Below are 13,447 nucleotides of genomic sequence, written 5' to 3'. Positions count from 1 at the left end.
GAGCAGAGCAGAGTGGGACAATCCCCTCCCTTGCCTGGCTGGCAATGCTGTGCCTGATGCCCCCCAGGACATGGTTGGCCCTCCTGGCTGCCAGGGCACTGCTGACTCACGTTCCCTCTCTGTGGTGCTGTCCTCCAGCCTCTCATTCCCCAGTCTGTCCACACAACTGGGTGTGCCCTGTCCCAGATGCGGAATCTGGCACTTCCCTTGTTAAACCTCATTGGTGATCACCCAGCTTTCCAATTTGTCAAGGTCTGCAGGGCCTCTCTGCCCTTGAGGGAGTCAGCAGCTCTTCCCAGTTTTGTGTCATCAGCAAACTTACTAAGCATACCTTTGAGTCTTGCATCCAAGTAATTTGTGGAGATGTTGACCTGGCCTTAAAAGGGAGCCCTGTGGAAGCCCACTAGTGAGTGGCTGCCAGCCTGGTGTGACCCCATTTGCTGTAAACCTTGGTGTCTGACCCGTGAGCCTGTTGCTTACCCATTGAGTTCTGTATTTCTCTGGCTGTATGCTGGATATTTTGTCCAGGAGAATACTGGGAGTAACAGTATTGAAGCTTTCCTGAAGCCCAAAAATTTTATATTAACTGATTTCCCTTGAAGTGATGTCAGTGGATCTTTTATGTTTGCCCTTGTGGCAGGGTTGTGTCCCAAACTATTGGAATGGGGGAAATAATGCCCAGGTGGAGTTGATGCTGCTCTGCAGGGTCAGTGTGGCTTGCAGTCTGTATTTCTAGCAGTGAACTGATTATTCCTCATATCACAGGAGCAAAGGGTGATTAGTGGCCTATGGATAACCATGATAACCTGAAAGTGTTGTTGCTGTTTTTTTTGCTTGCCTCAAACACCTGACTTGTGGGTTCAGTTTGGTGGTTTTGGAGTTGTTTTTTGGGTTTTTTTGAGAAGTGAAGGAAGAAAAATAGTTGAAAGCTTTGTTTTATACTATTTATTGTCATTTGAAGTTTCTTCAGAGTTAAGATGTATATGAATTTTTCTGTCTCTAGATGCTAATTAAAAAAACCCAAACTTAGGGCAAACTTTTTTTTTTCATTAGAAGGTTTAGCCAGGGGAGTGTGTGGGACAGGCTTGTCTTTCTAGGACTTGTGCATCCAGTCTTGGAAGTCTGTCTGAGAGCAGGGACTGCCTGGTGGCTGGTGGTGCAGTAACAGACACATTTAGGTTTACAAGATTCACGCACTATAAACCCCAGCTATTTTGCTTGAGGAGTGGCTACACAAAGAGTGTAGCAGTGGTGAGAGGATGGGCCACCTGAATTTGTGTCTGGGAAGTGGCTGGTACAGAGCCTGTGCCAGTATGGAACCTCGCAATGCTGTGATGCACATGCAGCGTGAGGGGTTTTGGGAGGCATCTTTGGCATGACATGTCACAGACATATTTTATGAAAGATCCTTTTGCTAGGATTTTTTCTCCTGAGAAGCTGAGAGGCCTCAGAAACGAAGCTTACCCTCTCCTGAGTTCCCAGGCCTCAGCTGAGCAGCCCTGTGTGTGTGTGAACCTCTGGTTCCATTCCATGTGTCTGGAAATAAGGTCCTGCTGTAATTTGTGTGCTGGCAGGCCCAGTGTGTTGCTTGGATACTGAAAAAGCTCAGCCCACTCCAGCGACCCTCGGTGTGAGCCTTCCTTCAAAGGCCGGCTGGCGCAGAGCGGCTTAGCAAGATGTCGCTTCAATTGAGCTGCTCGCTGGCGTTTTTTAAAAATTGCCTTTTACTGTGTGACTTCTTATAAAATGCTTCTATAATCCCTCTTGGTGCAGAATTAAGTTTTGCATAATTGCCTATGCACTTGATCTTTTTTTATAGGAATGTTTTTATAGGGCACTGAGGTGCCCTGTCTGCACACACCAAGGAAGCAGCTGCTCTGAGATGACCAAAAGCTCAAGCAGATCTTCCAGTGTTATTTTGCAGCAGTCTGCACAGCTCTTTTTCTCTGTGTAGCTGTCTGAACTGGCTTCATATCTCTGCTTACATGGTCTGCTTGTCAGAGCCTAACCAGAAGCATTTCTTCTGCTGTCTTCCCCAGGGCATTGCTCAGTTCAGTTGTAAATCAGCTGAGTAATGGTGCGTTCAGCCCACTCTTTCTGAGCAAAGATCCAATTGATTTGAGTTCATGAAAGGGAATAGTAAACCAGAAAGTGCCAAGGGAATTTTATCTGCACTGCATTCACTTTATTAAAACGTGGAGAGCAAAATATCAGAGGGGGAGAGGGAAGCTGCACACTGCATCCCTCCTCGGGGAGTCTTGCAGAGCACGTCCACATTGGCTGAGCATAAATCACAGAAATCACTCCCATTGCCTTCAGCATCCTTCTCCCAGTTCATGTGAGGTAACGCTTGGACCCACACAGGGTATTAGAGCCCCTGGCCAATAATATCATTAAACAAGGAAGAGCAAAAGTGTCTCAGGAGTGAGAAATTATTCAGTAGCTTCTGCAGTGTTCCTTCTGTGGATGCAATCCATCGATGGTGTTTATCACCACTGGAGGCATGGGTCCATCCATCTCCTCCAGGCCAGCAGGTACATCCCTGGGCTGGAAGTGAGGGTTTTCAGTAAGGGAGAGAGTTTACTGCAGTCATTGCAGGATATTGATGTCTGTTTAGTGCTCCTCTTTGCCTCCTGCATGCTTGTCTACAGCTTGACCCACTTGCTAACTGAAATATGGGAGAGGAAGATGGTGCTGAATGTCTACAGTCCCTGGGTGGCTGTGAAGAGCTAGGAGAGAGCTTTTAATTGCTTACATTGTCATGGTCTAATCTTTAGATAGTCCCACCTCTCACTGTAGCCAAGCACTGGAGAGTAGGTTTCTCAGTCTAAGGGATGTCACCCTGGCAGTCCTGCTTTGGGAAGTTGAACCAGCTGCTTGAGCCTTTCCTACATGGACCCTGGAGCTGGAGGGGGAACTCTGGGCCCTCTGTAGACAGCATCCAGCTGTGGGCTCAGTAGCACTCTGCCTCACTGTAAGCAATCCCAAGCCCATGGGAAATGCTATCTGACTCCAGCTGGAAACCTCTCTAAGTGTTTATTGCTGGTGGTTGGGGGCCCTCTCAGCAGTTGCTTGGAAAACCAACTCTTCTGGTTTTACTGAAGCCTTATTTATGGTTTTGAGATTTATTTTCCTCCTGCTCCACATGCTGCTCTGTGCTAGCAGTTTCAGCATTGCTAAGAACTAGAGCAGCTTCCTTGCTCCCCAGCCTGCTGCCATCCCTCCAGATCACTGCTGCTCAGTGGCACTTGCTCATGGCCCCAGCCCTTGGGAGTGGCTCAAGGGGGAAACCAGACACCCTGTAGTTTTCTGTGCTCATCTTGTCCAGACTTCAGCTAAAACACCCTTGCTGGGCTCTTGAGACATGAAGTACTGCCCCTTTTCAGGTATAGATTCCAGCACTTCTCTTGTTAAACCTTTTGTGGTTGGTGGTTGCCCATCTCTCCAATTTGTTGAGGTTTCTCTGTACCACCTCTCTGCCCTTGAAGGAGTCAACAGCTCTTCTCAGTTTGGTGCCGTCCCCAAACTTCCTTTGAGTTCTGTGTCCATGTTATAATGAAGATGTTGAAGAGACCTGGGCTGAGGATGGAGCCCTGCAGAACCCCTCTAGTGACTGGACTCTGGGCTGATGTTACCAATTCTCTAGGACTCTCTTGTGCCTGACCTGTGAGCTTCTTGTGCTTCAGTTTCTGCCCTGTTGCCTCTTGTCCTATTGGTTGGCACTACTGAGAAGAGCCTGGCTCCATCATCTTGATTGTGAAGAAGACCCAGGATTGGGAGGCCACTGAGCTTTGCTGCAGCTGCTTTTGCCCTCTCCTGCTCTGCTCTGCTTCTCTATTGTGACATGTAATTCACTCCCTGACTCTCCATGCTGCAGTCACAGTCCCAGCTCAGAAGTGTGATTACAGCTGCAGCATTGCTGTGTGCTTGCCTTTTGTTTGCCACAATACTGCTCTCCTTGGGCAGAGCAGAAAGGAAAGCTGTAATAATGATGCAGGGACAGAGGGGAAGATCTGACGTGCCTTTGCAGCCCATTTGCTGTGTATTTCATCTCGGGTGGGGACTCTCATTAACCAGTCCCTCAGCAGAAGCAACCAGTACCTAAAGGTTAATTTCCACAGCAGTTGTTGCTGGGTTGTTTGATGGTGGGTAATTTCTGCCCTCAAAAGATTCTTTTACTCCTACTAAGTATTTAATGAGATTAAATTGCAACTTCTCTGAGCCCTTGTGGCAGAAGTGTGTATGTGTGGCAGGTGGCCACCAAAGCTTTGTGTGGACTTAACAGAAAGGCACTTGGGGAGCAGAGTGAAAACCCTTTCATAATGAGGGGGAAAAATAGTGGTGATGTTTGAAAGCTTCCTAGGTGTTAATAAAAGGTAGTGCTTTTTCACTTACACAGAATGATAAATACAATGGGCTTTTGCAGGAATCGGTCTGTAGGACACAAATTATTGTAACATGACTTTGATGTACACAGGATGCACCTTTTAAGGCCTGAAGTAAGGTGACCTTTTAAATGAGGTGAGTGTGTGCTGAGTTTTCCAGTTGACATAATGGTGCTGGGCCCCATTCTACCCTTGCAGTGTATTTATAATCTTTAATTATAAATCATCTACTGATGGTGGGGTGAAGATATTTTTCTTGGAGAAGCTAGTCCTAAGGCAGCAGTGATCCAGTGAGACCATCTAAGGCAAATAGAGCTGTTTCTGTTCTGTGTAGGTGATGTTGGGGTGGGCTTTGATGCTGGAGGGGGTCTGTGTTGTGGGGCAGGAGGTGGGTGGCCTTGGCTGGGTGACAGATGTGTGTGGCAGGGAGGTCTGTGCTCTGCTGTGCACAGTCTTCCAGACTCATGGTCATACAGCCAGTGAAGTGCAGCTTGAGCTGAGCCCACAGTGTTGTCTGTTCCTTTACCCTCTAACACATTTTCTCCAGGCTGCTAAAGCTGATGACATCTAGCACTGAATACAGCTAAACATGTTTGACATGGAACTGAAAAGCTTCCCTGTGGCTGTTCCAAAAGCTCTGAGTCAATGTGTTTTTCTTGCCTGTTTTTTGTTTGTTTGTTTGTGAAACTCCTTGCTCTTGACTTCAGATTCTGGGCAGTTCATGGATCTCTTATTAGTTGATTTCTGCATTTACCCAGAATCCAAAAGTTTGAATTTGTGAAATTCAACAAACACTGGGTGAAATATCCCCCTGAGAAAGTGGTTTAGAGAGAGATGAGAGCCACTGGATGCTTTTCATGCAACCCTATAGAACAAAGAGGTGAAATATGGGGTGCAGGCAGGGCTCAGCATCCAGGGAGTCACACTGGTGGTGAGGTGGTGGCGTGTCAAGCTGGGCAGAACCCAGAACAGAGTCCAAATTTTGTTTTACAGTCTTGATACAAAGGCTTTTTTGTGCTCTCAGTTTCCCAGCAGCTGTCTGGCAGCCATGCTATGCAGGCAGGGGAGGAAGGCTGGTCACAATAACATCCCAGGATCTCTCAGCTGTGTGGTGGCTCTTGTTTCACTGCTGTTAAATACCTCCTTTTTGGGCATGAGGTATGGAGAAGAGGGGATGCTGGTGATGCCAAGAGCAGAATCCTGGACAAAGCATGTTCCTGCAGCTTCAGTGGAACTGAGCCCACTCCTCCATCTGTCAGGATGCCCTGACACTATCCTGGCAGTGCTGCCCTTTGGGCTGGTGTGTTTTGTAGTGGCAGCACCATGACCAGCTGCCTCAAGGGATGGCTCCGAGGTTCCAGCAGGTGCCTCTGGCTGGAGTAAGCCCAGGCTGGAGCGTTTTGCTGCAGCCTTTTCTGGTCATCCCTCCTCCATCCCCCAGGCGTGGGTGGGGGCCTCAGCTGCGGAGGGGAAGGGCACCTGCTGTCCCAGGGGCCAGGTGCCAGCACGTGGAGCCAGGCTGAGTTTCAGCTGTCCCAGGATTAGCAGCAGGGAGCTGCGTGCGACGTAGGTGCTGACGCAAAGCTGCCTGTGAGGGATTCTCAGGCTGTCCTCTCCCTGGCACGGGCCAGCAGCCTCCTTGGGAGGTGACCTGCACGTAGCTCCCCTCTGAGATCACACACTGCACTGGCACAGAGCTCGGTCCTGGCCTCTGCACGTGGGGCCTTTGAAATGGCCAGTCAGTGATTCCAGGGACAGGGTTTGCTTTTTAACAGCATTGTTTCTGACCATGCCTCTGTGCTTATCTAATTAGTTATTCATCTTGGACCTTTCCTTTGATTCTTCTCAGCAATGTGTTACAAGGGTAACATGCTGAAACACTCTGTATGAGGAGTGCACTGTCGAAAGCCAGTTTACAGGAGGAAAGGCAGACTGTCATATTGGCGAGGAATAAATCCAAATTTCTTGGTACTACTTGAAGACGTGAGAAAATGAGGCTCAGTAAGCTAAGTTGTATCAAACCCTCAAGAAAGGGAGGTAAACACTTTTCCTTTTGGAAGTGTGGGAGTTTGATGTATGTATCAAATGGGGAGCTTACACAGATATAGGGAGGGTGGTCTCTCTTTGGGTGTGCTAACCTGAACAGTGTTGTGGTTTTTATCTTTTCCCTAAGTGTGATTAAGAGTCATTTATTTTCCAAGCAATGAAATGGGCTTTGGCAGCATTGGCTGTATCTGGGCACAGAGATGAATGTGAGATGAATGAATGAATTCTCACACAGTGAGAATAAGTTTGTGTTTACAGGAAGGCCCTTTGCCCTGGCAGTTAGAAACCCCAAACCTGCTGAAGATGTCCCTCAGGTGTAACTGTAGCTGCTGCTCTCCCAGCACCGTTGTTGCCTTGATGCAGTGCACCCCAGCTACTTAACAAACGGGCAGCCCTCCGTGGAACGATTCCCCATCAGCTTTAAAACCCACTTCTCAGGGAACTATTTCCATCACGTGGTGCTTGGGATTTACTGCAACGGCCGCTACGGCTCGCTGGGCATGAGCAGGCGATCGGATCTGATGGACAAACCTCTCACGTACCGGACTCTGAGCGACCTCATCTTCGAATTCGAAGACTCCTATAAAAAGTACTTGCATTCAGTGAAAAAAGTGAAAATCGGGTTGTACGTGCCGCACGAGCCGCACAGCTTCCAGCCCATCGAGTGGAAACAGCTGGTCCTCAATGTCTCCAAGATGATGCGCACAGACGTCAGGAAGGAGCTGGAGAAGTTTGCCAGGGATATGAGGATGAAGGTAGGTCTGTGCACCTGGGTGTTGGGCTCAGGAGGCAGCTGTGCCTTGTCCCATCCTGCATCCTTGTCCCCCTTGTCCCTTGCTGTGTGTCAGCCTGAGATCATGCAGGTATCAGGTGTGCTGAGGGGGTGCTTGCATCTCTCTTTTTTGTGTGCTTTCAAGCCCTTACAGCTATTTAGTTGAAGGATCTCCCCTTTAGCCTGGGAAACACTCAAAGCCATACTTGTCCCTGGCTATCAGGTAGCTGTTGTCCAGTTTGCTTTCCTCAATGACTCCAGAAGAAGGTGATTGGGAAGTATCAGTATGGCTGGGACTGGAACTGCTGGGAAGAGTGGCCTGGTTGCAGGTAGGGGAGGGTCCGTGTTTTGCACCTGAGCTGCAGGAGGTGCCATGGGACATCTGTGTCAGTGGTTGCCTCTTATAAATGGTGTTCAATTTGTGTTGAATTGGGGCTGGGTTCTTTTACCTGTAACACTTGCAGGACATGCCAGGGGGCTGATGTCTACTACTCTCAGCTAAATCACAGAGTAGGTTATGTGGGACAGGCTAGTAAAGCGACTCCCTGACAGACTTCCCTGCTGGCTGGTTGGACTGAAGAGCTCATTGGGAAACAACGGGGAGACAAGGCAGGCTGCCAGGGGCCTGCAGGGTTTGGCTGCCTTTGGGCATGAGGGGTGTCCCTGACCGTGCCTCTGAGCCTGGCATGGGCCAGAAGCTCTTTGTGGTTGTGGTGGAAGCAGATTTGGTGCCTGTCCAGCTGGCTGCCAGCAGCAAGAGCAGAGCAGGTGTGTTGCTAAGTATGGCTCTGGCTCTTGTGCAGAGCTATGTGGCATGGTGTCCAAGTTATTCTGGGTTCTCTCCCCTTCCCTGCTATAAGGACGGCTCCTACGTGGCAGCCACGTGCCTTTTTGGCTGAGGCACCTGCCCCTTGCCCTGACCTTGGGGTGAGCCCTGCCAGTGGCATCGATGTTCTGCTGCCATCTCTCCTGTCCTGCCAAGGAGTTTTGAGGGCCACCTTGTACCATGCTTAATCATATGGGCTTGATTACTGATGTGACCTCAAAACTCCTTACCCAAATGTAAGTTTGGGTTTTTTTGTCCTTCTCTATTCATGTGCTTTTAATACTGTCCAGAGAGCAAACAGGCTTGAGTTGAAGAAGTCTACATGGGTGGGTGACTGACTGAATTTTCTACTTGCTTTTGATAGAGGGCCCAGCTCTCTGTGTGCACTGAGCTGTGACACTGGGTCTTGTCCTGGTGAGTGCCTCAGGGCCAGGACCACAGCCCTGAACCCTTGAGGCTGAAGGCCCTGCATCTGATCTTTCCCTCGAGTTACTACAGAATTCAGAGGACTTCCATTGTGAGTGGACTGGGTTTGGAGAATCAGGTCTTTAAATCTGTCCAGAGTGTGAGTGTAATGCTGATGGCCCTCTGATGTTGGAGGGCCTGGAGGATGGGGGCAAGTTGGAGACCTCCTGAAAAGCCTCACTGTCAGAGTTCAGCTGCCAGCCTGAGAGATGGTCACCTCTGTTCGCTGAGAGAAAAGCTGAGAGGGTGATTGGCTGCCTGAGTTTCTTTCAGCTGAGGCTCAAAGCCATTTTTCTTATCTCTTGCCGTTGCCAGCTCTGAAGAAAGCCGTGGATGAGACAATATTCAGCTGGGAACTGAACTGGTGACACCAACTAATTCTTGCAGGGGGCCCCTGAACAGCTATCACATGATAACAGCTTTGAGTTCCTCTTAACCTGGGCAGGGTTTGAATAAGCCCCAAGGGACTGAAGGCTCTTTGTGTGTCATCCCTGCTACTGTATGAGGCCCTTTATTTTAAATTTTTATTTGCAGTGAATCATTGCCTTTATTGAAGGCCACTTCCTTCCCTCCCCCATCTCTCACAGATTCTGAAGCCCTCAAGTGCCCATTCTCCGATGAAGGAGAGGCCCCGGGGTAAGTCGCTGTCGCCGCGCCGGAGGCAGGGCAGCCCTCAGAGACGGGCCTGCAGGAGGGACAAATCGTGAGTATCCCTGCCACCATCCCTGCTGGGCACAGGGGAGGCTGCTGGTGTTACTTTGCTGTACACAACTTCCGTGCTCACTGACACATACAGGAAAACTGCACCAGGTGCCTTTGGTAGCAGAGGGGCTCCAGAAGCTGCTGGCACTGCTGATGTCCTGGCATTGCTTCCAGTGCTTCCTGCTGCCTGATGGCCCCTTTGTGCAGGGTCCTTGCACCGTGCAGCTTACAGAGACAGGGGAAGTGTAAACTTGTCTTTCCAAAGCGACAACATCACTTGAATTGAATTCTTTGATTTTAATCAGCTTAAAAAAAACCCAGGCTGCTTTCCATGTGTGTCGTAGCCAGGAGTTGTTCTTCAGCTGTGTGGGGAAGGATGGATGCAATACCTCTAAATGGATAAAACTGTGCTTCCAGATCCACAGGCCTTTTACAGCTACTGGCAATTCAGACTCCCCTACCTTAGATGTGGAAGAGCTGAGTTCTAGCTGTAGTGCTCCATGCCAGAAAGCTGACAACTGTGAAAGCCTATACGTAACCCAGATTAGTCACATATTTATGATCATTGCTTTTTAAATAGGCTCCCAGACTACTGTCTCAGCACTTATTTATTTATTTTAAAGCACCTAACAAAGACATTAGACTAACCTTCTAAAGATAACTTCAAGATACGTTAGCAGCAGATGATTTCACAGCAGGCTTTTATTTTTACATGTTCATTCGCACGCAATCCACGATGCTGTACTTTGGGCTTCGTCACTGAGAGCTCCTTGTTTAGTGCATAGATAATTATATTTGTGATGGGCTCAGCTGCTTCAGGCTTCTTCACCTCCTAGATTCTCTTGGGGAACAGTTTCATTTTTGAGTTTCTGATAGTGCTTCTGAGTTGCTGGAGTGGATCAAGTATTTCTGGAGAGGAATGAGTGTCACTGGGCTTGGAGACTCTCCAGTTGAGGTGGTTTCCTGAAAAAGCTGCTGGGCATGTGGCTGCTCTGCAGTGACTGATCTCTCCTTGGCAGCTTTGCTTTTCCAGGACAGAAAGACAGGGAGGGTACAGGTGGCCTTGCAGTGGCTTCAGCACCTGTTACCTGCTCAGTGGTTTTGTTCTGTTGCTCTGTATCAAGAGCAAATGATATGTAACTCTAAAATAAACCCTGGGTCACCCTGACAGAAGATGCAGGACCCAGACACAGTGTGATGAGCTGTGAGCCCTGAAGGGGGAATGGCATCCCCAGGTCAGGGATGAGCTGAATCACACATCCCAGCATGTGCAGCAGTTGATGTAAGGCGAGAAATACAAGAGGAGAAATGGGGTATTCTGTTCTCCATATTGGTGGATCTCTGAGAACCTGTTGGAGTGAGAGACCTTTGTGTTACACACAGAATAGGAAAGAGTCAGGTTTGCTGGGCTTTAGGCTGGAATCCAAGCTAAAGAATGGCTGTGCTTATCAACACTGTTTTGTTTCTTTGTGGATCTCTTACTCACATGCTGTAATTACAGCTTTCTTGAGCTTGCTGGGGAGGGGGAGAGAAGCCTTTTGCTCCAGTGTGAGCTGGCGGGGCAGAATAACACATTCATTTGAAAGGCTTCACCTGCTGATGACAAGCTGTTATTACAGCTTGGGTTTTTTCAACAGTAAAATTATATGGGCCTGCTGGGAGAAATCTCCCACTGAAGGATATGGAGTGTGAACTAGAGTATCTTGGCTGGATTGTTTCTGAAGGACAAAGGCTGAAACTGTGCTTAAGGATGGAAGAGGATTTCATAGCCACAGATGTTTAACTTCTCATCCTTGCCCCTTCAGCTTTGTTAGGGAAATGTTCGTGGTGGCTGCCAGCAAGCCCAGGATAGCCTTTCAGCCTGGAGATGCAGCTGCAAGGCAGGTGGGCACATTGCAGGGCAGGTGGCAGTGCAGTACCCAGTGCATGCCTGCTAGGAGGCTGGTGTGTAGGCAAATTGCAGCGTCTTAACTGAGCTGTGCAGCAGTCCCCGTGCTCTCAGCCCACAGCTGGTGGGATCCTGCATGAATACAGAGCATATAGATAGGGCAGTGCCAATCCCTCTGGTGAGTCTGAAGCTTTACTGTGTCCACTTGCCCATCCTCTGAAGTCCCAAAGCAGAAGGGTGCAGTAAATTGCATTCCTGTGCTGAAACAGGCAGTGAAGTGTTTCATCCTCACTAGGAGCTCCTGGAAGTGGACGAGTTTGGGAGAGTTGCTGTGAATATGGAAGGGAGAGTCATGCAGTATTCTGGAGAATCTCTGCTCCTAAATGTCAGCTCACCAGATCTATTTCCTTTCAATTTCATGTTGAGCCTTAACATGCATGCTCTGTGACTGGCTGGCAACACTGGCCTTGTGTGCTTCCAGCCCGGTGTAGCTGCTGAAAGGGAAGTTCTGCTAGTCTGTTTTATCAGGGTGTGCAAGGGGGCAGGATTACATTAGGATGTGTCAAATCAGGCAGCTCCAGTGCAGACAGCTCATGAATGCTGTGTGCCCAGCAGCTGGGCACAGCTTGCTCACCTGCTCGTGGTCAGGGTGCTTTGGACAGGAGGTGTGATCTGATGGACCTGTAAAGCAGAGGCCCCCGGCCTCAGAGGGCATGTCTGGCATAAAGTCATTTGGCACTGAGGAGAATGGGGTCTGTGGTGCCTCTGGTCCAAGTCTTGTCTTTTCCTGAAACTTATGGAGGACAGTCTGTTTGTAGCTAAAAGCTCCAGACAGTTGTGGATGGGTGGAAATGGGCATGTCACCATGGGTGTACAGTGACTCCCCATCCCTCCTGGATAATCAGAGAAGGTTCTGCCATCCAGGCATGCTTTAATTAAAACCATATTGTGACCCTAATTAAAGGGAGGGAGGAAAAGGTGTGCAGAGAATCCCTAAATTGGAGAGAAGGGGGGAAGGAAGGACACTGGAAATCTCATACAGTGCATCTCTTGCTGGTCTCTGACTCTTACACAAGCTCTGAGGGATGCAGCTTGTAGCTTGTTTACTGGTTAGTCAAATCCCATCTGCTCTGAAGGAATAATGAGGAAAAATGCAAACTATCTTACAGTGATTTCTTTTAAGTGTGATCCCTTCCTGCAAATGAGAGAGACTAGTGAAGACTTCTCTTTTGTGAATGACTTAAATTGAGACAAACACAAGGCATGGTGCAGGGCAGTACTGCAGTGAGGATGGTGAGGTTATTATGAGAGGTGCTTAGATAAATGGCAAAGCAACAGGTTTCATTCAATGTGCCACTAGGCAGAAGAGCATTAGATGCCTCAAATGCTGTGCAGATTCTCAGCAGGGATTTGGTGTTAACTCTTAAAAAGAAAAAAAAATCCTTTTTGAATTGAGCAATTAAAAAATATTTCAGAGGCTGTGTTGCACACACGCATGTGTGAGCTATACACTCTCAGTTTTTGGGGCTGCAGCAGTATAGCTCTTCCCTGTGTGTGCCCCAGCAGTGTGCCACAGGCAGGGCTGGGCTTTCCCTGTTTTCCAGCCTCCTGTGGCACTGCTGCCTGCCCTGAGCTGCTCCAGTGGGAATGGGCTGGCAGCCTGCAGCAGGGAGATAAGGGCCAGCCTGGCTGTGCAAACTCAGGGGTCACATCTGCTGCAGAGAGGGCAAAGAGGAAGCATACAGAGCTGGAAAGCAGGGCTGAGGAGCTGAAAGCACTGGAGCCATGATCAGCCTCCCATTGTACTGCTGGGGCTTTAGCTGTGTTTCTGCAGGGAAGCAGACGTGCTATGGAGTATTGGAGAAATGTGTGCTTTAAACAATGTCTGTCTTCAGAAAAGCAAACACATGGCTTAGTGTGAAAGCAGCCAAGAGCCTGCAGTAAATTCTCAGATTAGACACTTCCAGACTATAAATCAGCTGGATAGTTTTGGTTTGACAACTTTGTTGCAGGAGCTTTTCCGTTGCTTGCTAAAAAGAGAGAGACTGATAGCTCAAGGTTTCCTTTGGTTCAGGCTGTTGGAATACTTAAATGGCCTAACAGCATCCATGTGTGATTGCTCAGGTGAGTGGTATCAGAATGCTGGATGCCAGGAGGCTGGAGGGAGTCCACCCTGTGTTTTCTGTTTGGTGGGCTTCAGCCCTTCACACAGACCCAGCCAGGAGGAGGGGGCAGGCTGGGGGACAGCCAACACACAGTGCCCATGTGAGAGGCCCTGCCTGTTTGCTCTCAGCTGTTTTTGCTTTGCTCTAAAAACTGGAGTCCTGCTCCGGGGTGGATGACAGGTGGGGTGTGTCTAGTCT

The 13,447-nt window shown here is 49.0% G+C and overlaps 1 protein-coding gene across 1 annotated transcript in view; it reads left to right on the top strand.

The window, feature by feature from the left end:
• The window catches only part of VASH2 (vasohibin 2), a 33,946-nt gene that overhangs the window by 17,807 nt on the left and 2,692 nt on the right, over positions 1-13,447 (top strand). The window contains exons 5-6 of the mRNA XM_066546438.1: positions 6,805-7,186; positions 9,082-9,197. Coding sequence (XP_066402535.1) covers positions 6,805-7,186; positions 9,082-9,197 — 498 coding nt within the window. The remainder of the gene's footprint in view (positions 1-6,804; positions 7,187-9,081; positions 9,198-13,447) is intronic.

This window comes from Molothrus aeneus, chromosome 3 (assembly GCF_037042795.1).
Source record: "Molothrus aeneus isolate 106 chromosome 3, BPBGC_Maene_1.0, whole genome shotgun sequence".
Lineage (NCBI taxonomy): Eukaryota > Metazoa > Chordata > Aves > Passeriformes > Icteridae > Molothrus > Molothrus aeneus.
The sequence above is the reverse complement of the archived record's forward strand: the minus strand, read 5'-3'. Positions and strand labels throughout refer to the sequence as shown.